Below are 22,913 nucleotides of genomic sequence, written 5' to 3'. Positions count from 1 at the left end.
TGATCTCTTCAGCCACCTTTTAATTACAAAAACAAATTAAGTTTGGTGTCAATATATTTGTTTTGAAGAGAAGTTCAATAAAGATATTTTTATTCTTTAGATATGTTATTAAAAAGTAGATTGGAGAATATAAAGCTCTTTTAATTCGATTTATTTTTCATGTTTTTTAATAAAAAAATATGAAAGTTTGGATTCATGAAATATTTTAAAGTTTTTTATTATAAAAAATAAGTTTAGAATTGAGCTTCAATGTTTAAAAACTCAGATCTTTTATTTTTCATAGTCAAAACTTGTACGAGAGATGACACGTTGCTTGCCCAGATGAACAGCACATTATTTTATTTATTAAGAAAATTAGAATGGACTACATGCTTGCCCATTTTTAAAAAAGTTGCTAATTAATATTTAATAAGAATAGAATATATATTTTATTATTTTTTATTGTAAATATTTATATAATTCTTCCAAATTCTTTGTTCTTATATATGTTGATACAAGTGCCTGAAAATAATACTTTCATGTTCTTTTTATTAAAAATTATTTTAATCATCATAATAAATTTTTATTTATTTTTCTTAAAAAATATATATTTTTGTAAAATAAACAAAACATGTGAATACAAAAGGTGATTTTTTTATTTAAATGATATATTTTTTCCTCTTTAATTCAAGTCATGTAATTTTATGAAAAATTCTTTAATCATCATTAGCTTTTATTTAATAAACTATGTTGCTAATAAAAAAAATGTCATTGTAAAAAAAATCACATGAACGAGAACAAAAAAAGTAAAAAATATATATTTTAACCATTATAATTTATATTTTAACTGTCATGTAATTAAATAAAAATATATATTAAAAAATATTCATAACAACTTAGGCATGATACTAATAATTTATAATCAAAATCAAGCCCATGATCAAAGAGTATGAAGTGTGTGTTAAATAATATAATCAAAATCAAGCCCATGATCAAAGAGTATGAAGTGTGTGTTAAATAATATGGTGTAAGTTACTTTACAAAAGTGTTTTTGAATTGAAAATTTATAAAAATAATGTTTTATTTAAATTTGTTTTTTTTTTGGCACAACACATCAAAATCACAGATAAATATCAATAAATATTTAATAAAACATCAATTTGATATTTTGTAAAGTAAAAAAACATTTTAAAAATTAAATTCAACTACAAAAACACATTCTTAAAGTATCAACTAGGCACCTCCACAAGATCCTCAGGTCCTCTATGATTCCAACTCGCTTCACATACACATTACATGATGCATCGGGGGTTGAATAGATGGCAGGGTCCACGACGACTTAAGGCAGTTGACTACGACTTGCTTGTGCTTTAAATCGATACATATACGCACATATTAACTCTCAACTCACCCCTCAATCCATCTCGTATCATATAATATTTCATCTTGTTGGCATAAGTGGAATCCACTTTATACCTCGTATAAAGTTAACTACTGGAATAAGAATCCTTTCTTTGTGATGAAGTCCCAAAAAATCCAAGTAATTTAAGAATAGGGTTTCCAGGTTAGATAATCGATTAATCAATTTGTCCTAGTAATCTCATTCATTTCTTCTTGCCCAAGATATTTGATAGTATATACCTAGTGTTTAGTAGGCTAAGGTAGCTTATGACTAGTATCTACAAAAGATCCCTAGAGAAAGTTTATACATCTAAAAAGTATAGGGAGATTAAGATCCAAAACATCGGATGTAGTCGAGCCCATGAAGGCTGAGCTCTTCCCCTAGGCTAGACCCAAGAGAGGATGATTACCCCCTTCGGCGTGCCCAAGGGAGGACGTGGTAATTCCCTTGGGCGTGCCCAAAGAAGACGTGGGCTCTAGCCAGACCTAGAAGTGACTGAGTTTGGTAGTGTGTCAAGCCCTAGAAATGCCGAGTTTGACGCTGGCCAGACCCAGACACGATTGGACTTGGCAATGTGTCAAACCCCAAGCATGCCTAAGGAAATGTGCATCCTCCCTTGGGCATGCCTAAAAGAATGACAATCCTTTCTTGGCACACCCAAATAAATAAGGTAATGTGGATCTGACGAAATGTCAAACCCAAAATGTTTGAACTTGGCATTTAGCCAAGTCGAAGGTAACATGAGTTTGATTGCCAGACCCAAGGTACTTGGACTTGGCAATCAACCAAATCCAAGATAATGTGGATATGACAAACATGCGAGACCCAAAATACTTGAATTTAGCCATCTACCAAGTTCAGGGTAACATGGATCTAGCAAACATGGCAGATCCAAGACACTTGGACTTGACAGTTAGCCAAGTCAAAGGTAGTAATCATCCTCCCTTAGCACGCCCAAGGGAATGACCATCCTGACTTAGCACGCCTAAAAAAATAACTACATCCTCTCTTGGCACGCCCAAAAGAATGACTATCGCATGGCACGCCTAAGAGAATAAGGTAATGTGGGTCTAGCGAACATGCTAGACCCAAGGTACTTGAACTTGGTCATCTACCAAATTCAAGGTAACGTGAGTCTGGCAAACATGTCAGACCCAAGACACTTGGAACTAGCAGTTCAACAAATACAAGGTAACAATTATCCTTTGTTGGCGCACCCAAGAAGATGATCATCCTTCGTTGGCACGCCCAAGAGGATGACAATCCTACCTGGGGCACGCCCAAAAAGATGATCTTTCTCTGCCTAGGAGAAAGCTCAGTTTTCACGGGCTCAGTTATATCTGACGTCTTAGACCCTAGTCTCCTTACACATTTTAGGTGTATAAAATTCCTCCAGGGATCCATCATAAATCTATCAAACATTAATATGAATGTAAATGATATTTATACCTCATTAAATGTTATCAGGGTAAAATTACACTTCAAGTCTTCCTCTTCACAAAAAGACAAGACTCGTGGGCTATAAATACACCATGAAACCTTAAAATCAAAGGTTCATAATTTTCATTCTCTACTGCGCGCGTGCGCGCACACACATATATATTCAGAACAACTCTCTCTAAGATATTCTTGCATTTTCTTTCACTAAAAAAAATACTTATTTAAGCATTAGAGAGTCTCTATCTCCATTCTCTACCTCCTTCAAAGAAAATCTTATGCAGGTACTAGTCACAAGCTATCTTGACTTCCAAACACCAAGTACATGCTATCAAACATCTTTGAGAAAATAAATGAAACTATTAAAACTAATTAATTAACTAATTAGTGTATTCCTAAGCTATTTTAGATTTTGCTTTATAGCAAACTGGCTAAAAGCGAGGGAAAAAAAGGGCAAAACGCTCCTCTCTGACAAATGCTTTCAAACCACGCAGTAAATTCACTTTCTCGCGTCTGTTTTCATTGATGTCAAATTTTAGAAGGTAAAATGAGAAAATATGTACATGTTGGGTTTTAAGGAACTTAAAGGAACAATATTTTATCACAATAACAATAATAAAAAAAAACACAACGCTAACATATCTAAACAGGAAGAAGTCCCAAATACCCATAATGCTAAGTTACTTGAATAGTTAGCATGTTTAATCATATAATTTTCTAATGCTAAGTTACTTGAATAGTTAGCATGTTTAATCATATAATTTTCTACCTTGTAGGATGGAAGTTAGTCATTCTTCTCATTTAAACTATTTTAAAAAACAACGAGACATAATTCACAATTCAATTTGAAACATGTGCTTTCATGTCTCTCTATGCGCAGCACCAAGTGAAACAAAAGTGTCAAAGAGATCCATCCCATCACATTTTTCGGGCTATCAAAGGTTCCCTTACCAGTTCCCCATGGAAACTGGAAAGATCTTCTAAAGGTGATGTGGTCTTGGAGCATGGAAATGGTGACGACACCGACAAGCCGAAATCACTATCTAGAAAAAGAAAATTCGTTCACAGTTTCTAAGAGATCTTTCAACTGCAACTTGAACTTGAATTCCACCATCATACTTTATATTCATCTTATAATCTCTCATGCCATGCTGGATGATGACTTTCCAGTAAGAGAAAGAAAACTGCGTGTGCAAGGGAAAGACTTGAACAAGGTTTGCTTTTAGACTTTGAAGTACTTGTATCCATATTCTGGGTTTGTCATCCCTTCTTCCCAATCGCCTATTCGGCGACCCCCAAAAACTACTTGTTGAATACCTAAATATCTGCCATAAAGGAAAGACAAAAAGGAGCAAGCCAGTTAGAAGTTTGAATTGGTGAACAAGGTGATTTCGAGTAAACTAGACATCATGTTCGGTCTTACTCTGAACTCAATACAGTTAAGCAGTTGAGGAGCACGTCGATGGCAAAAAAATCTGACGTACCAAGATCTACCCTGTTACAACGCATTTGAGATTTCAGATATCTTCTACATGTAACAGTTATGTAAGAAATATGGTATGATCGCTGTCAGAAAAAGGCAAAGAAGTCGTACCAAACACGGCCCCAGTTATCCTGAAACTCAACATCACTGATATCATGAAATGATGATGGCATCACTTTGAAGCCCTTATCTGCATCATAGAGTGGATCATACTCCATTGATGAATTTGCCAACTGCCAACAATGTGGATAGTAACATATTTGAATTTCATTTAAGGCTGAGAAAGAAACCAGAGAAGAAATCTATCCATTTATCTAATTGCATCCATCTGATAAAGTGGGAGTAGGGAAGTAGAAATTGCATCTCAAAACAACAGTTAATCCAATCACAGTTCTGCAACCATTAATCAATAATCGATAGGTGAAAAATCTTGCAATGTGCTCATTAAGCATGAATAAAATGACATAACTTAAGGATACAGCAGTTCAAGCAGAGTTAAAAACATGTAAAAGCAACAAGTAGATGCCAAGACAAGATAACAGGAAGGACAAGGTTATATTACTATAAGAGAAACACAAAGTTTGATAACAAGGACACACATGAGATGAGATGAAATGAAACAAAAATAGATCCATGGAAGATGTATTAATCGTTGAGCAGCAAATAGTATACCTGCAAATTGGAAGAATTGAAAGCACCCAAACGTCCCATTAGATACCAAGATTGAATGACCTGCAAGGACGCAAGTAAACTGATCATATTTCATTAAACGTAAATAAATTATAGATTAGAATTAGAAGGTTAGCAATAAGTACTGACAGTGCCAATAATATCAACATCCTGATCAGAAGGAGAGCCGTAAAACTCAAACCAAATGTAGGAATCAATAGGGTTGAAGTCTCGGAAGCTGACTTTGAAGGAAACTACAGAACCCGTTTTAGACTTGTGGAAGTTACTGCGGCCTTTCTTCCTCACTCTGTCTTCCACTCTTTGCCTCATCAGTTCCGGGTTGCCTATGCTGTCACCAAGAAGGGCACGGAGTTCCTCGTCACTTTTGCAAGCATCTTCAAGAACTCTGCAATGTTGTAGCCAGCGATGGATCAGTAATATAATAATTTAATTGAGAGGGAGAGGGGGAGGGAGAGACTTAATTACTTGGCCCATGCAGGATAGTTGTGAAGGCGATCGTATTCGCGTTTCCTTTTATCTTCACGAACTTTGAGCAATCTTCGTCCTCTCGCTGTGGTTCCGGAGAGCACCAAAGAGCCGCCGTTATCATCTCTTTTTGTCTTCTTTTCTCCAATTCCATCATCCGAAGAAGCGACAACCAGTAGCTTCTTCTTCTTTATAGTGGTAGTTGTATCGCAATTGTTGTTAATGTTACGTGGGCGCGATCCCCATCCCCACCTCAAACCCAATCCCAGACCCAAACCCATACCCGGCATCTGCAACAAAGACACGGGCATTTCTCTCTCTTCCTCGTACTCCACCGCTGTTCTCCTTCTTTATAATGGAAACAAAGCATTCTTTATCTTTATCGGTAATGTTAGTGCTTCTTTTCTTTCCTCCCATTATAATGGACCCAGCCTAGTTTTATATTGGACCCAATTATTATTAGCCCATTAGAAATAGGAGCGGGCACTCTTCCACCAGTCATTGTCAAGAGAGTCCTTGGATTTAAGAATGATGATTTGAAATTAACATATTTATTCGTTCAAATATAAAATGTTAACTTCAAGCGCTCCGATATGTCTAGGATGGAATTTCCCAACAGTTGTGCATATTTCAACATTTTTTGAGAAACAAAACTACAGTAGAAGGGATCTTTTTGGAAACTTGGCTTTGATTAATTGATCCTTCGAGGCCTGCTGCTGCACAATGATTGAGAAACGTATCGATATCCTCAATTCCTGCATAGGTACAGGCCTAAGCTTTCTATACTTTTCAAAATGACATGGGAAAGATGTTCTGCTCTTAGAGAAGGCCAGCTGCAATGTGCTCTGATGGCTATGAGCTTCTCAGATAGAAGTCCGTATCAAAGGTTGAACAAAAGATCCTCAATGCAATGTAACTTATAATTGACAAAAGATGATTATTTCATTGAAAAACCAAACATGTCTATTTGATTAGGAGAAGCAAACATAGTTTTTGGAAATGAGGGTTAGTCCCCTGTTGTGCACCCAAAAAATAGAATTAAACCGATTGCACCATAGAAATTCCAGTGCCAAAGATGCTGCTAAGCTGCACTCTATGAAATGGGCTTCAAGATGTACATCTTGCATGCATGAGAATCCATGGTGGCTGTCAGGTTCCCTACAAAATGAGTTTTCAAGGTCTTGTGCTGCATAAGAGATACCCAAATATTAGAGATCCTGAAAGACAAAATGTTCAACGAGTTCCATTAACCCAACACAAAACACTCGTACCCAACAGAACCAGGGCATTAACATGACAACATACAGTTAAAATTACTATATAAATACCTCCCAGAGATCTCTTGCTTTGACGATACTGTTGAGAGGAATTCCAATGTCATCCCACTGGGCGGAAATAGAATTACGCCAGGGGCCTCGGTTGACTAGTAGAACAGCTACCCTATAGCCCGCGAGAGGCCCTGCCCAGATCTGATGAGACACAAAAATGGCGTAACAAAGATTATGCTCAACGATTCTACACTAAGTAAAACATGGTATAACTAATATGGACCAATAAGTTTACCTCAAGATCACCTTCCATCCTAACCTTCTTAGCTTGTACCCCAAGTGGATCTTTATCATAAATGGTCAAGAGGAACCGCCATTTAGTGAACTAAGGATTTCATTCATGCAGACATGGACGTGTAAGATGAACATGTAAATGCAGAGGACAATATGATTACCTTGATTAACAGCAATAACCTCCTTATTGGCAATGATATCCATTGTCTCTTTCGTCATGTTCCTCACATCACAACCAAGAAGAAGGGGAGCCTGTATACAACTAAAATTCACTGAAACAGTTCTCCCAGAATATTGGCTCACGTAAAGCAGGACATTGAAAGGAAGACGTTGCCTAGAATACCTTTGAAATGGCCCAAATACTGAAGTGCAATGTGTACTCATCTTTTGTCATCCCTCCATTCCCCACCTCAAGCATGTCAGGATCTGTGTTAAAAAAGAGAAAACAGACCTCAAACAAAGATAAGCAAAATTTGCTAAAACTTGTCTCAGCTTCTAAAACATTTTCTCACTAGCAGAAAATACAAACCATTCCAACCACCAGGCCTTGCAAGCTCTGCATAGACCTCATTCATGTCTGCTCTTGAAACCATACTGCCAATGAGCAAAGAGTTTTTGTTTAGTATTTAAACACCGGGACCTTACAAACCAAAGACAAACTTAATTCAAGTACGATTTACCTGTCCCATGTATCAGAAATATCATTAGTTGTCCTCCAGCTATTTCCTACCTTAGCACCCCACGTTGCAGGATGCATGTCTCCCCTGACAAACAAGGAAAAAAAGACGTCAAACCAAGACAAATGTGAAAATTGCACAATGAGCTATGAAATCCATAGTCATGATATATCAGGTTACCATTCACAAAGTGAGAAAAATATAGGGTGGCCAGTTTTCATCAAAGCGCGGGTCATTACAGGGTACCTACAAAGATGAAATTAAGATTTTTGTCACGTGGAAGCCTGAAGTGTTAATTTAACAGCAAACAACAGAAGCACAATACATTTAACCATGTAATGTAACTAAAGACATGATCGGATCACCTAACGGTTGGCTTTGTACCATCATTGTTACAGTTATCGTATTTCAAATAGTCAATACCCTGCAAACAAAGTGAATTGATTCAAATAGGATCGTCTTTCACATGTGTAAGATTTAGTTGGATTTCCTAAACATAAAGAAAAGAAAAGGGTTCTCTAGTTGTTTACCCATGAAGCAAAACTCTTGGCATCTTGTTCCTCATGACCAAGTGAGCCAGGCATGGTTTTGCTGCAAGTAAAATACCTGCAAGATATGTGGTGGACTAATTCATCTACCAAGATACTATTTCTGAGTATGTCATATATTTTTGTTTAGAGCGGACAGGGTAGAAAGGCATTACCCTGCATCTGAGTAGATTCCTAATTTAAGACCTTTGCTGTGAACATAGTCTGCCAGGGCTTTAATACCAGAAGGAAATGTTGATTTCTTAGGCACTAGATTACCCTGAAACTCAAAACTCAGTACAGTTTAGAGCCAGTAAAACTCTTTAACAAGTTGAAAATAAATGTTTTTAATTATAATATTTCACAAGCAAAAAGCTTTTATATTGAAGAAAAATGAAAATAAAAGAAGATATGAAACAAATGCTTATATACCTTGCCATCACGAGCCATTTCAGCCCAACAATCGTCTAACATAAATGCATCATCTCGTTAGCTGGTTTATTACATCAAGCAAGGCATGAAAGACAAAGATCACGGAAAGAAAGAAGGTAATTGAAACACACACATACCAATGTTAACATATGTGTAGCCAAGTTTAGACAGGCCGGTGGAAACCAGGAAATCAGCTGTAACGTCAACAAAATAAGCAAGATAGTATATATAGTTATCACGGAAGCGACTCCTGAGACTTTAGGAATTGCACGGTGCATTATATAGTAGTATAAGCTTATGATAATTTGGACAAAATCACTTTTTTAGACCAAGTAAAAACATAATGCACAGTTAGATTTAGATGGAGAACAAAAGAAGTCACCCTCACCAGTCGCTTTGATAATTTTCTCATCAATTTTGCAATTGAAGTGATTCCAACTATTCCATCTACATCAAGACGAGAACCAATAAATGAGTGTGGAAAATCACCAAGGACAACAAATTAAAATTAAAATTAAAATACCAACTATATGGTAACCAGTAACTACTACCATATCAGCATAGCTAATTGTCAATTAGTGGAATTGGCAACCTGGTATGGTGGCCAAGTGCCGTTAGAAATGCGAAAAGCATTGATTTCATATTCTACGATTTAATTGCAACTCGAACAGCATTATCAAGCACGCACAGAGAGGCCTATAACTATAATTCATCGACAAAAAGAAACTTGTAAAAAACAAAACAAAAAACGTGCTTTGACAAGAAAATCCAAATCGGTTCCCAATTATTAGGCAGTAGTGTTTTTTTTTTTCTTTGGGCAGGGGGGCCTGATCATGGTACGAGTAGTTGTTTGATGGAGTGAAAGTGATGCATGATGATGAGACTAGTGTTCAGCCAACGATTTGAAGGATAAAGTAAGTGCCGAAATAATCGAAGACTAATAGATTGGGGGAAATCAATTCAATTATACATGAATAGATATCTATGTATATATCCTGATACTGTTCAAATGCGCTGTCAACCTCAGAAGCCCAATCAATAACTGAAAGATTACCAAATAAAAAAGACAGAGAGAAGCAAGAGAGACAGGTTGATCAGGACACAAGTAAACAGGTATACATAGGGGAGTGAAGTAGTAGGAAGCAGGTGCGTACCCCATGGGAGGAGTGTCGGCAAGACCATTTGCAAGCAGATTTCTTCTACTACTATCCCAGTTCGACGGAAGTCTGTTTTTTTCTACTCTTGAAACCGAATCAACACTGGTTACGCCGGGGCTACCCCTGATGGATGATGATGGAGAAGAGGAGATGAGTAACAGGAGACACACTGCTAGTAAACAGTTACTACTACCATTAGCACAGTTCTCCATCATCTTCACTGGTATTATATATGAGCTGCTTTACTACTCTAGGCAGGGAACGTGGGTACAGTCGGAAGAGAGTGTAGAAAGTCAAGCAGTTGATCAATAGTCTACTACTAGTCTGTCTGTCGCCAGTGACAGGATAGACTAATGTTGCGGCTGCTCACCCACAGCCACAACTATTAATATTTGGTTAGGTAAGAAAATCAGTTTTTTTTTGTGGGATTCACTTATAATTATTAATTATGGTGTGCCATAAAGAATAAAACGTATAAACAGTGGAGCATGCTCCACTTATCATGGGTTTTATTCTTTTTTATTCCTTAAACAGTGGAGTATGATTTTACTTTTCCGGTTGGACCGGTCCGGTTCGAAGTTATTGAACTAGATCCGACCCAATAAAATAAAAATATATTTTTAATTATATTTTATTAAAAAAATTAGTGTTAAACATTATTTAATGACACTACATAAATTAGACGAAGATCACTTGATGATGTAGCATTTGCAAAATTTGATCGCAATTCCAATTTTATTTCTGATTATATTTTACCTGATGTTGTAACGCTCTTAAGAAATTTGTGAAAAATATAGTTCTTGTCGGATGTATTTCATACGTGATGAAATTGTAGATAGTTTAATGGGACAAAAAAAACATTTTATATAAAGTATTATTTATTTCATGATATAATAGTAATAGTTAAATCTATAATATTTAAATTAAAAATCATCAATATTAATATATATTTTTAAAAATTATTTTATAACCTCAGTTTCAAAAGCATTATTAACCAAACACGTTAAACTTTTTTTTGATCAACCTCAATTGTAACCACAGTTTTAACCAAACATATATTTTTCCAAACCAACCTCAACTAAAAGTACTTTTTATAAAACAACTTTTTCAAACCACAACAGCAACCGCAATACCAAACACACCCTAAAGCGTAATGGGTAGGAGCATCTCCGAGAGTAGATGCGAGAACCAAATTGGTATTATGATTTTTTTAATAGAGTAAATATAGTTTTTTTATGTGTACTTTAAAGAGTTAATTATATTTTATATTAATAAAATTATTTATTAATTATAATTAATTAATACAATTTCAATCAATTTTCTATTCATAAAAATATATTAAACAAACTTTTAATATTTTTGACAAGTATATAGAAATAATTCTTTAGCATATTATAACAAAAAATAAAAGAAATAAGTATTTTACAGTGGATTGTGACTGTTTTTATTAAGAATTTGAGCAATGCTTATTGGAGAGAAGTTGGTTGGTTCTCACGATAAGTTTTGGATGGTTTGCTTTTTGCTATTTTTTCATGGTGTACATAGTGTGTTATGGATTGTTGGATTGTTTATTATCAGTGAGTTTTTGGTGGCATGTTATAATCCTGATTTATTTAGTGGGGAGGGGTTGGTGGTTAGATTCAGGGCTTACTGCAATATACCTGGTTGCGTGATAGCTCCTGATTTTGGTTGATTTTTCATGGGGTGGCAGTGGTTTCATTGGTGTTTCTCTTCGTTCTGTGCAAATATAGTTGCCCTGTCATTGTATTGGGTTGATACAAGTGACGTTGAATTGTTTATTTTAATTGTGAAGGATTTTGCATTTGAGATTGGTTGGGTCTGCCCCCGGCCAGACCCAGGTTGCCTAGGCCTAGCGCCCCAACCAAGCCCAGTGTAGGTGGGTATTAATAATATTAATACTAAAAATATTATTATTTTTATTATAAATAATATTATTATAATAATAATTAATAAATTTAAAAAAATATTATTAATATTAAAAAAACAACCATATATTTGATTTGAATGGTTAAATTAAAAATCATCATTATTATTATTATAATTATTATCATTAATAAATTTCGAAAACAATATTGTTACTATTGAAGAAAAACCATAAAATTTATTTGAATAGATTAAAAACTATAAGAACTTGAGTCAGACGAGTTTAATATTATTGTTGTTGTCATCGTCCTCGTTAATAAATTTGAAAAAAATACTACTACTAACAAAGAAAAACCATAAATTTTATTTAAAAAGATTAAAAACTAAAAAAGCTTGAGTTAGACAAGTTCAATATTATTATTAATATTATAAATATTATTATATTCATTAATAGTATTAAATTTGAAAAAAATATTTTGCCATCGAAAAAAAACATAAATTTGATTTGAAGGATAAAATAAATTATTGTTGTTATTGTTATTTCTGTTATTAACTCGAGTTTGTCATCCCCTTCTAGACTCAAGTAACTTGGGGTTGGAAAGGGGTGCCCGGCCCAAGTTACCTGGGCCTAGCAGGGGCATTAGACCCAAGTCACTTCGGTCTTCAACCCCGCCAGGGCCATGGCTCTTGGATTCGATATCAAGATCCAAGGCTCTAGGGTTCGGTGTTTAGACCTGCAGCTCTTGGGTTTGGCATCCAGATCCAAGAATCCTGGGTCTACTGTTATAGCCAGACCTAAAGTTCGCGGGTCTGATGTTTAAGAGGGACCCAAGGCTCTTATTCCTAGCGTTGCAGCCAGACCCAAAACTCTTAGGTCTGGCGTTGCAGCCATACCTGTTTAAACTTAGGTCAAACAAGTTTAATATTATTATTAATATTAAAAATATTATTATTAATATTAAAAATATTATTATTTGCATTATAGATATTATTATTATAATTAATAAATTTGAAAAAAAAATATTATTAACATTAAAAAACAATCATGGATTTGATTTAAATGGTAAAATTAAAAATTATTATTATTATTACGATCATTAATAAATTTGAAATAAAATATTATTAATATTAAAGAAAAACCATAAATTTAATTTGAAGAGATTAAAAACTATAAGAACTTATGTCAGACAAGTTTATTATTGTTGTTGTTGTTGTTATCATTATCATTAATAAATTTGAAAAAAAAAATATTATTACTATCAAAGAAAAACCATTAATTTTATTTGAAGGGATTAAAAACTATAAAAACTTGGGTCAGACAAGTTTAATATTATTATTAATATTATTATATTCGTTAATATTGTTAAATTTTAAAAAACAAATATTATTATTATCGCAAAAAAACATAGATTTTATTTAAAATATAAAATCAATTATTATTGTTATTATTATTATTATTATTTTCGTTATTAACTTAGATATGACATCCCCTTTCATACCCAGACAGCTTGGGGCTGGAAAAAAACACCAAATCATACCGAAGGTTCTTAAATCTTTGTTTTTTTTAATATTTTTTATATAAAAAAATAGTAATTCACAGCATAGCACAGACTATCTAACTATAAAATGCTATTTTAACTCCTCAATATAGTTTTCCCCGTAAATTTTTACTCGTGGCTCTCCATCCAGCACATCCATTTGAGATACCTTGAATGCACCAAATATGAATGGATGGATGACATCCCCTCCCTCCCCCCTCTGCATATTTGTAGCTATGTTTCTTATTGTATTACAATATAGACTAATTATTTGAATCGTGTTTCGAAACAAGATAATTTTGTTTTGTAAAAATATAAAATAAATATGTAAACTTTTTAAATGATTTTTTTATAATAATTTTTTTTATTATAAATTTAAAAAAATTATATATATATTTAATTAAATAAATCAAGAATTGTCAGTGCTATTAAATGAAAAAAAAAGTGTTAATGTGTCAATTTGAGCCATTAGTGGTAGGTCAAGTAATTTGTTTTCTAGTGCAAAATAATTAATGTTTAGGTATTATTCACAAGTTTTTTTGACACCGCATCAAGAATATAACTATGAATAAAAAGTTGATATTTACATATAATAAAACATACCGAATATCATATATATTAATAAAAACATATAAGATCTCAAGCTAATTTTTAATGTTCTAGAAAAATGCAACAAAATTGTAATTGCTACGGTAAAATACTAACTCTTTAATATTTGTATAATTATTTTTTTAAGAAAAAGGTGTAAAGAAAAAAAAATAAAAAAACAAGCGATAAAAGAATGAAGATAAAAACAAAAAGAATGGTGTAAACATGCCTAAGAATAATGAATTTTGAAAACAAAAACGATCTCAATCAACATAAGTAACAATTAAAATAACGAGGACCATGTTTGAAAGATAAAAAAAAATCATAGGGGGTAAAATTGAAAAACATTTGTAATTTAATAAATTTAAAAAACAGTAAAGGGATGAAATTAAACAGCATCTATAATTTTATAGCTTGTTATAAAATAAAGTAATAAAAAGTATAGGGACTGAATATCAATGGAGAAATATTGAAGGGGTTGTCTTTAAATTTTGTAGGGGCCAGTGCAAGACTCGAGTAGGAGAGATAGAAGAAAAATTAAAAAAATGATCGTCGACGACAAACCACTATGAATTTTAAAAAAACACGTCATACCATCATGTATAGAGTGTTATGATCTTTATAAGGCATTATTTGGTGGCTGGATAGCTCCATACGTGTCCTTTTAATAGCTTGAAAGCCACCCATATGCTGATATATGCAATGCACGCGCCAATAATTTTTTAAATGATATTTAACATATAATAATTATAATAACACCCTTGAACACTAATCTATAATGATAGAAATTAAAAAAAAAACCCTTACCAGAGAGTATTTTCTTTATTTGCAAGGTTACCCCTAAAAAAAATATAAATTTTTTTTATTAAAGACTAGGTAGTCAATTTTTATTCCAAATTCATCTTGAGACACACACACGTAGAATATTTATATTTCTTAGAACTTCATATAATTTACACATGCTCTAATATTGACATAGAATGTATGATTGTATGTTATTTATAATCCAGCAATTTCATATTTGTATATATACTTCAAATATATATTATAATTTTAATTCATTTCAAATGATAAATATTATTTAATAGATAATGAATATCTGAATCAGATAAAACTTGATAGATAGAGTATGACTATTAATAAAATAAAAATCTATGTGTGAATATCCATAATCATCCTTATTTTCTTATTTGCAAAAATCCACTGTCATCTTTATTTCCTTGCAAAAGAACCCTTACCTTTGCATCACCACCAAAGGACTCGCACACTTTGATTATCAGCGGATCCTATGTGGTCTGGGGGTTGGCACCAGTCAAGTGCTGAAGCGGGCTTTCGAATCCAGGCCAATTGAATTGCAGACCCAAAATGAATTAAAGAGCAGTAATGCATAGGTGCGACGCAGGCTTTAGAAGATGGACGACGTGTCTTTCGCGTTTTGATGGACGACATGTTTCGTCTTCTTATCCCCGCAACTGTTTTTTTATTTCTTTTCTTTTTTCGTTCTTTCTCCCCTCTCTACTCACAACTCACACCAGAGAAGCAGAGAAGAATAGAATGGGAAGTGCAGCAGCCCAAATCCCGACGAGCTTTGGACATGAGCTCAGAGCTTGTCTTCGTTGCCGCCTTGTCAAAACTTACGACCAGGTTCTCTTCTTGTTTTTCGCTCTTCTCCTTCTTTGTACAGATTGTTGCTCATTAGGGTTCTGGACTTATTATTTATCGGTAAAATATTAAAAATAAAAATGTGCAGTTCAGAGAGTCGGGATGCGAGAATTGTCCCTTTTTTAAGATGGACGAAGATCATGAGCGTGTCGTTGATTGCACAACTCCTAACTTTACCGGGTAGGCTAATCATCCTCCTTTCTCTTCCTTTTCTATTATCTCAACAACAATTCCTTCTTCCAATAATTATTTTTCTCTATTTTTGTAATTTCTTCTCTTCTCATCCTATTTCATGCCTTACTTTTTCTAACATTATTGCAGGATAATTTCTGTTATGGATCCGAGTAGAAGCTGGGCTGCTCGCTGGTTGAGAATTGGTATGTTAAACAATAATCTCCGACTCTCTTTCTTCCTTTTTGTTTCTGCTTTCAGATACTTTCCGATCCCCAGTTTTTTCTTTTCTTTTCTTTTTTGACTTGTTTGTTGTGTTAGCTTATGTGAATTTTCGGAGCTGTTTCCAACCTTCCAAGGACATAATTCTGAATAGTTATAGGATTGAGGCCAAGTAGTATTCTTCCAGACTTGCGTAGATGTTATAAAGTTAGTTGCTTAGATGGTAGAAAGTTAAAACCATGCAAGGAGATTCGAGGGTGATTCTCTCTTTAGTCACAATCTGATTCACTAACTCATTTGAATAATTATCACAAGAAATCTTTTCTCTAGGCGTAAGTTGTCATGATGCTCCTTTCCTATGGTATTCACACGTTGATTCCAACACATATTGAGTGTGGGGTGAAGCTTTTTTTATTTAATGAAGGGCAATTCAGTTGGTGTGGTTTGAGAATTGTTAGGATGGTTAAGGCTCCTTATCAAACACCACTTGTGTCAAGGTGTAGCACAGATAAACTATTAGTTGAAGTGTCTTTAGTGGTGCAACAGGTTCTGCATATTCATACAAGTGAAGGATTTTGGGAATTTTGATATTCTGAACATTGTTCAGTTGATACTACTATAGTCCAATTCATTTCCTTTTCTGCTTTTAAAATTCTCCTAATTGATCTTCCCTCATCACCATGGACATTTTGGGGGCATTCCATTACTAGGATTAGATTGATCAGGTATCTAGATGTAGAAGCATGCCTATGCACGCAATTCATGTTCTTTCCAAGGGATGGTTTGACACGCAATATTGTCATTGATACTTTAGTACCTCAATATATTTCTCCTTCTTAGATTCTGTAGATTCTTTTTTTCTTTGTAAAGATTTTTGTCCATCTACTGTTCTAGATTTGAATATGTTATTAGAAAATTGGTTCTTTTTGCTTGATTCTTTTAAACCTGTTTCAGGAAGATTTGTACCTGGTTGTTATACACTTGCTGTTTCAGAGGCACTTCCAGAGGACTTACAGGTATAATTCATCATACCAAGTACATTATAGATGCTTTGTTTAAGCTTGATAAATATACACATCAATTTTGCATCTTAGTTAATCAACAGTAACTGTTTCCAGTTAAGATAAAGTACCATAAACTTCGTGCTACATTTGCATGCTAATGACGTGCTCAATTTATCCACCCACATTGGCTGTTTGTGGAAAATTTCTGTGTTGATACTATGTTAGTTATAAAAAGTGTTTTATGTCAGTGTGAAATATTACCACTCGCCACTCTTAGTTGCTGGAATGTGCAAAACTTCATTGAGACCTCTCACATTGTATACATGTTTGGGAGTTCATGTTGTATATATGTTTGGAGGTTGAAATTTGTAAAAGGGTTCACTGTATGCTCTATCATGGCTAAGCTTTGTGCCAATTTGAAAGCATGCTGCTTGCACCATTTAATCCTATATTTTACTAGTCATGCCATCTGGTGCATGTTTAATTGTATTTTCCCAGACAATGAGCAGCTGAACTTTCATTCTTTCCTCCTCATCTTCTTAGTTGAAAGTTGTATCTGGCAGTATTTTTGTTTCTCGTGCTACCTGAAGGTAAAAGCTGATGATGCATTCATTCCCCCAACTGGGATTATGAAAGAAAAAATAGACTTTTCACTATATCCATTGGATCGGTCATAGGATTTTTGTGAGTTATGCTGAGATATAGGTCAAAGATTCACCTTTAGTGCCGCCAATACTTTATAGCTGAAGAAGAGAATTTACCACAGAAACTTCTATCTTTGAATTCTTTTCCTCTTTTTAGCTGGAATGCTATGGATCTTCTTGCATAATGTGCACATCAAGACTGGAATGTAGCACCACTGTAAAATCGTTACCTGTGCTAGTGGGTGTATGCTGCACCCAATGATTTGTTTATATCTGATTTTTATATTCCGCTCCATCTGGACTAACCCTTATGCTGGCCTCCTTGCAGAATTTATGTGAAGATGAGCGTGTGCCCTACATTCCACCAAAACGTGTATAAAAAATGACCAACTGAAGTTAACCTGCTTATCACACTGTAATATCTCAGACAAAGAACTTTTTGTGTTAGTTCTTAGATCCATAAGACTTCTTGCACTAGTGTTACACTGCTTTCTTAGTTGCTAATAGTCTCATTGTTTTTTCACTGATGCTGCTGTTTGGGACCCTCTTTTCTTCTTCTTCCTTTTTTTTTTCCTGACAAAAAGCGCTCAGCAGTCAGCACTGCTGATGGAGTGATAGTTTGGTGTGAGGGAAAAATGGATTTCGAGAGATTTTGTTCAGAACTGGAAACGGAATCTTCTCTCCTGCTTTTGAAAAAAATTAATTTTTATTTTTTTTACTTTAAAATAATATTATTTTTTTTGTATTTTCAGATTAAAAGCTCAGTCAAAAATAAATTTTAAAAATTAATAAAAAATTATTTTAATATATTCTTAAACAAAAATTATTTTAAAAAATAACCAATATTATAATATAATAATACAATCTTTTTGTGGATCTTAAAAGAAGCTGCTACGAATTTCTAGAGAATAAGCATTATTGGGTTAATAGTCAGGCCCATGCGAGAGATTTATAGTGCGATTTGTCTTTGGGCTAGGTTTCTTTCAATAGAGAGATGGGTCGTGGCGTAGCCGGTTATCATAAAGTGTTAACACAAGAGGGAGCTTTACCAGTCACCAAAAAGACAAGTAACATATGAATGCCTAAGCCCATTCCAAGATGCTTAATATCTTCACCCAAATCAAAATCTACCACGTGGATGTTTGCTTTGCTTCATGTTTTCGAGGAGATAATAAAAAACACCAGGAAAGGTTACCAATTATAACTGTACTGTACATGAGCTGTCCAAAAATATTAGAAATCACTTGTTTTTGAATGACTGGTGTGGTTTACTCTAATCATTGTGCCATTGAATTTGTCTAGTAAATCTCTCCGACAATGATGTTGGTGATTTCTTTATTTATTTTTGTTCTCTCTCATCTCTCTTCATAAATTAAAAATAAAATAAAAGAAAAAACTTTCAAAACATGTTAAAATTCTCATCACGATATTATTAGTTTTGTTAGAAAAATTTTGATGAAATAAATCCAATAATATTTTTAACTATGATTAAAGTGAGCTATATAAGTCGTTTAAAAAAAAATAAATCTCGAAATATTTGAACGACTTGATAGATCCAATTTATTCACTGTTTGTGATATTTTTTGATGTCATTGAATTTATCTTATCAAAATCTTTTTAATGATATTAATGTTGTTATCATCGTAGTTTTGATGTGTTTTCAAGATTTCTTTCTTTATTTTCATGTATTTTTTCCTCTTTCTTCTTTTCTTATATCATTCTATTTTACTATCTAAGAATATTGTAGATAACAATTGTTACCCGTGAGTTAAGCATATTTAATAATCTCGAAGCTATATTATTTCACTACAAAAATTTTAGAGTCTGAAAATAATTCATGAATCGCTGATCCATCATCTTGCGTGTACTAGACTGCGGTGTAGGACTGTTCTGTAGGTTTTTTTTTTTTTAAAAAAATGAACCAAGAAAAAAGAAAATAAAAGAAAAATAATAGTCCACTAAATGAAGAGGAAGGAATAAAAGGGGGAATGTGGAATGTTCCGTTGCGTGGTAATGGTATATGCTGATATGCATGTCTTCATTGGATAAAAATAAAGAAGAAGAAAAATTAATTTAAATTAAATGTTCAATGATCTGACTGTAATAAAGTAATAACTGAAGTCTCTCGTGTTTCAGGTGGTTCAGTTGTGCTTCTTGTGCGTCAGCAGCACGAGTGCAAGCACAAGCAGCAACAAGCGTCATTTCATAACCACTAGAATAATAGAGATTAGAGAGAGACAGAGCAACCACCGTCTCGGATTTTAGATTTTTATAAGCAAATACTTACATGATAACATATAGAGAGGGACAGAGACAGGAGAAGAAACGGGCAGCAGCAGCAGCAGCAGCAGCAGCAGCAGCAGCTACCCCCAGCACTTGAATTGGGTAAACGAAACGGGCAGCACCAGCTACCCCCAGCACTTGAATTGGGTAAACGAAACGGGCAGCACCAGCTACCCCCAGCACTTGAATTGGGTAAAATTACCGCCATTTCTTGTCCTTTCCTTCTTCTTCTGATTTCATATTCATAATTAATTAATTTCCTTCTTGTTCTCTCACAGTAAGTTGTTGAAGCTCAATCAATCAATCATCTCTTCTTCTTCTTCTTCTTCATCTTCAGTTGGATCTGCCGGTTTCAAACACCGAATGAATGGATGATAATTGATCTACTTGCATACATGGATAGATAGGTAGATAAATGTCTTTTTTTTTATGATAGAAATATACAAATATTAATTTGTTTTTGTGGCAGAAGTTAAAGTAAAAATCAAATGGCCAACATAGACATAGAAGGACTCCTAAAGGAGCACCTGGATGATGAAGAGGGGCGTGTCCCCAAGACTAAGATCGTTTGCACTCTGGGACCTGCTTCTCGATCCGTCCCCATGCTCGAGAAGCTTCTCAGAGCTGGCATGAACGTTGCTCGCTTCAATTTCTCCCATGGCACCCACGAGTACCACCAGGAGACCTTGAACAATCTCAGGATTGCTATGCAAAACACCAACATCCTCTCTGCTGTCATGCTCGATACCAAGGTCTCTACTCTTTTTTCCATCTCCCACTCTCCCCATTAATTACTCCTACTATTAACCTCAATTTTTATTTTTATTTTATTACTGCTAATCTTAATCACCGTAATTCTTCCATCCATCCATCCATCTACCACTCTCTGCCTGCCTTTCAAATCTGTATTATACGCTGTTGATGATGCATTTTTCCTTGTCAATTAGGCATCTACAATCACATCAGTTTCTCTCTTGATGAGATCGATATCCAAGTCCCTTTTTTTGGACAGATAATGAAGCATTTGCACCTGATTAAGCAGAGCACTTATTTGTCCTGTCTTTCTTCTTCTTTGTACTCGCAAACACATGTTTATGTACCTCCATAACCTTTTGTCTTAGGGACCTGAGATTCGTACCGGTTTCCTGAAAGATGGAAAACCTATTCAGCTGAAGGAAGGTCAGGAAATCACCATCACTACTGATTACAGCATCAAGGGTGACACAGACACGATCTCCATGAGCTACAAAAAACTGCCTGTGGATGTCAAGCCTGGGAATACCATATTGTGTGCAGATGGCACCATCACCCTCACTGTCTTATCTTGTGATCCCCAGGCTGGAACTGTCAGGTGCCGTTGTGAGAACACTGCAGTGCTTGGCGAGAGAAAAAATGTTAATCTTCCTGGCGTTGTTGTGGATCTTCCCACATTGACAGAGAAGGATGAGGAAGACATTTTGGAATGGGGTGTTCCCAACAACATTGATATGATTGCCCTTTCTTTTGTACGCAAGGGTTCCGACCTTGTTCATGTGCGCAAGGTTCTTGGGCCCCATGCCAAGCACATACAGTTAATGTCAAAGGTGGAATGCCCTCTTTTGTATTCTGTTTGAGTTCATAACAGAGCGCATGCATGTGCGGGAGGCATCATCGAGCTTATATTCCCACAACTGCATCTCAGCATCTCCATGTCCAGGATATTAGCTGATATAATCGTTTCTTTATCATGCTTCTTGTTTTTTTTTCTTATTTCAATCAAATAATAAATAATTTGATTCCTTTGGTTTTGTTAGGTTGAGAACCAGGAGGGAGTAATTAACTTCGATGAGATCTTGCGTGAGACTGACTCCTTCATGGTTGCTCGTGGTGATCTTGGAATGGAGATTCCAGTTGAGAAGATTTTCCTAGCACAAAAGATGATGATATACAAGTGCAATCTTGTTGGCAAGCCTGTTGTAACTGCTACTCAGATGCTCGAGTCTATGATCAAGTCTCCTAGGCCAACCCGTGCGGAAGCGACTGATGTTGCTAACGCTGTCCTCGATGGCACTGACTGTGTTATGCTCAGCGGAGAGAGTGCAGCCGGGGCCTATCCAGAGCTTGCAGTCAAGATAATGCGTCGAATTTGTATTGAAGCGGAATCCTCCCTTGACTATGGTGCCATCTTCAAGGATATGATAAGATCAATTCCACTTCCTATGAGCCCATTGGAGAGTCTCGCATCCTCGGCTGTACGTACTGCTAACAAGGCCAAAGCAAAGCTCATTGTGGTGTTGACACGTGGCGGAACCACAGCCAAATTGGTTGCCAAGTACCGGCCAGCTGTCCCAATCCTTTCCGTGGTTGTTCCCGTACTGACTACTGATTCATTTGACTGGGCATGTAGTGATGAGACCCCTGCAAGGCATAGTCTGATATATAGGGGCTTGATTCCCCTTTTGGCAGAAGGATCAGCCAAGGCCACAGATGCAGAATCTACAGAGGTGATTTTGGAAGCTGCTCTCAAGTCAGCAACAGCGAGGGGGTTGTGCAAGCCTGGTGATGCGGTTGTTGCACTTCATCGCATTGGAGCTGCCTCTGTTATTAAAATATGCATAGTGAAATGAGCAGGTGTGTGCAACAAAGTGCCTTAGACATGGCCAGACATAGTATCTCTTATGCTCATGCTTCGTGTGAACGGTTATTGGAGAATTGGATTATTTCCTTTTATCTTGCCTGAGTCATGTTAGGTGGTACTCTTATCTCCGTTTAGATTAGGTTGGTAGCATATATAAAATAAGAAGCAGAGCCCTTCAACTTTCTTATAAAGACTACCTCGTTGCATATTGTTGAGCAGTACATGCTCAAGATTATGATTTGGAGGAAGCGATAACACATCTTCCAGCAGAATTCGGAAATGACATCCCAAGTCCTTTGGTTACCGCGCCACACTAAATGACTTCACCACTAATAAAGACAGTTACACCACCGAGGTAAGGCTTTTTTAATTCGTTTACACAGCAATTATCATGTAATGTGCAAGAAGGAAAGGCAAAAGAATACCACTTAAGCTCATGCCCGGCATTTGGTATTGTTCTCCACGCTGGCTCTTCCTGCCAATTTTGGA

At 35.1% G+C, this 22,913-nt stretch overlaps 4 protein-coding genes across 13 annotated transcripts; 2 read left to right on the top strand and 2 right to left on the bottom strand.

Annotated features, from left to right (window-relative positions):
* Nucleotides 1-3,588: 3,588 nt before the first annotated feature.
* LOC7455508 (uncharacterized) lies at nt 3,589-5,825 on the bottom strand. Its single transcript, XM_024610902.2, has 6 exons — nt 5,457-5,825; nt 5,121-5,376; nt 4,974-5,033; nt 4,413-4,534; nt 4,242-4,313; nt 3,589-4,143 (listed from the first exon to the last, which is right to left on the bottom strand). Exons 1-6 carry the CDS (start codon nt 5,765-5,767, stop codon nt 4,041-4,043), a joined length of 924 nt encoding a protein of 307 aa, XP_024466670.1. The 5' UTR covers nt 5,768-5,825; the 3' UTR covers nt 3,589-4,040.
* A 554-nt stretch (nt 5,826-6,379) lies between these two features.
* LOC7455509 (alpha-galactosidase 1) lies at nt 6,380-10,179 on the bottom strand. The gene is made up of 15 exons (XM_002316390.4): nt 9,809-10,179; nt 9,043-9,101; nt 8,792-8,848; nt 8,655-8,689; nt 8,399-8,502; nt 8,226-8,301; nt 8,061-8,119; nt 7,876-7,941; nt 7,699-7,782; nt 7,548-7,612; nt 7,362-7,444; nt 7,180-7,270; nt 7,020-7,069; nt 6,785-6,925; nt 6,380-6,642 (listed from the first exon to the last, which is right to left on the bottom strand). The coding sequence occupies exons 1-15, from the start codon at nt 10,024-10,026 to the stop codon at nt 6,550-6,552; spliced, it is 1,281 nt and encodes a 426-aa protein (XP_002316426.2). The 5' UTR covers nt 10,027-10,179; the 3' UTR covers nt 6,380-6,549.
* Nucleotides 10,180-15,300: 5,121 nt separating this feature from the next.
* LOC7455510 (transcription elongation factor SPT4 homolog 2) lies at nt 15,301-18,049 on the top strand. Of its 2 annotated transcripts, none has more exons than XM_024610025.2 (5): nt 15,301-15,465; nt 15,572-15,663; nt 15,805-15,860; nt 16,835-16,892; nt 17,853-18,049. In XM_024610025.2, exons 1-5 carry the CDS (start codon nt 15,376-15,378, stop codon nt 17,908-17,910), a joined length of 354 nt encoding a protein of 117 aa, XP_024465793.1. In that variant the 5' UTR covers nt 15,301-15,375; the 3' UTR covers nt 17,911-18,049. The 2 variants fall into 2 exon arrangements, with proteins under 2 accessions (XP_024465793.1, XP_002315361.1); XM_002315325.4 differs by having other exon boundaries at nt 16,831-16,892.
* A 1,668-nt stretch (nt 18,050-19,717) lies between these two features.
* Nucleotides 19,718-22,615, top strand: LOC7468475 (pyruvate kinase, cytosolic isozyme). 9 transcript variants are annotated; one of them, XM_052456167.1, is made up of 5 exons: nt 19,718-19,954; nt 20,086-20,214; nt 20,280-20,559; nt 20,929-21,390; nt 21,601-22,615. In XM_052456167.1, the coding sequence occupies exons 3-5, from the start codon at nt 20,296-20,298 to the stop codon at nt 22,411-22,413; spliced, it is 1,539 nt and encodes a 512-aa protein (XP_052312127.1). In that variant the 5' UTR covers nt 19,718-19,954; nt 20,086-20,214; nt 20,280-20,295; the 3' UTR covers nt 22,414-22,615. The 9 variants fall into 9 exon arrangements, with proteins under 9 accessions (XP_052312127.1, XP_052312125.1, XP_052312122.1 ...); XM_052456165.1 differs by having other exon boundaries at nt 20,277-20,559; XM_052456162.1 differs by having other exon boundaries at nt 19,718-19,999; nt 20,145-20,214.
* The last annotated feature ends 298 nt before the right edge of the window (nt 22,616-22,913 follow it).

Source organism: Populus trichocarpa, chromosome 10, assembly GCF_000002775.5.
Source record: "Populus trichocarpa isolate Nisqually-1 chromosome 10, P.trichocarpa_v4.1, whole genome shotgun sequence".
Taxonomy (NCBI): Eukaryota; Viridiplantae; Streptophyta; class Magnoliopsida; order Malpighiales; family Salicaceae; genus Populus; species Populus trichocarpa.
This window is presented reverse-complemented; position numbering and strand designations above follow the sequence as displayed.

Coding starts and splice junctions, on each gene's coding strand:
- LOC7455509 (XM_002316390.4), bottom strand. CDS start 10,026: ATGATGGAGAACTGTGCTAATGGTAGTAGTAACTGTTTACTAGCAGTG. Junction 8,503..8,654: donor AAATGGCTCGTGATGGCAAG/GTATATAAGCAT, acceptor TTTGAGTTTCAG/GGTAATCTAGTGCCTAAGAA. Junction 7,942..8,060: donor GGTACAAAGCCAACCGTTAG/GTGATCCGATCA, acceptor TCATCTTTGTAG/GTACCCTGTAATGACCCGCG.
- LOC7468475 (XM_052456163.1), top strand. CDS start 20,296: ATGGCCAACATAGACATAGAAGGACTCCTAAAGGAGCACCTGGATGAT. Junction 20,560..20,928: donor CTGTCATGCTCGATACCAAG/GTCTCTACTCTT, acceptor CTTTTGTCTTAG/GGACCTGAGATTCGTACCGG. Junction 21,391..21,600: donor ACATACAGTTAATGTCAAAG/GTGGAATGCCCT, acceptor TGGTTTTGTTAG/GTTGAGAACCAGGAGGGAGT.
- LOC7455508 (XM_024610902.2), bottom strand. CDS start 5,767: ATGCCCGTGTCTTTGTTGCAGATGCCGGGTATGGGTTTGGGTCTGGGA. Junction 5,034..5,120: donor ATGTTGATATTATTGGCACT/GTCAGTACTTAT, acceptor GCGTCCTTGCAG/GTCATTCAATCTTGGTATCT. Junction 4,314..4,412: donor GATAACTGGGGCCGTGTTTG/GTACGACTTCTT, acceptor GCGTTGTAACAG/GGTAGATCTTGGTACGTCAG.
- LOC7455510 (XM_024610025.2), top strand. CDS start 15,376: ATGGGAAGTGCAGCAGCCCAAATCCCGACGAGCTTTGGACATGAGCTC. Junction 15,466..15,571: donor TTGTCAAAACTTACGACCAG/GTTCTCTTCTTG, acceptor AAAAATGTGCAG/TTCAGAGAGTCGGGATGCGA. Junction 15,861..16,834: donor TGCTCGCTGGTTGAGAATTG/GTATGTTAAACA, acceptor TGTTTCAGGAAG/ATTTGTACCTGGTTGTTATA.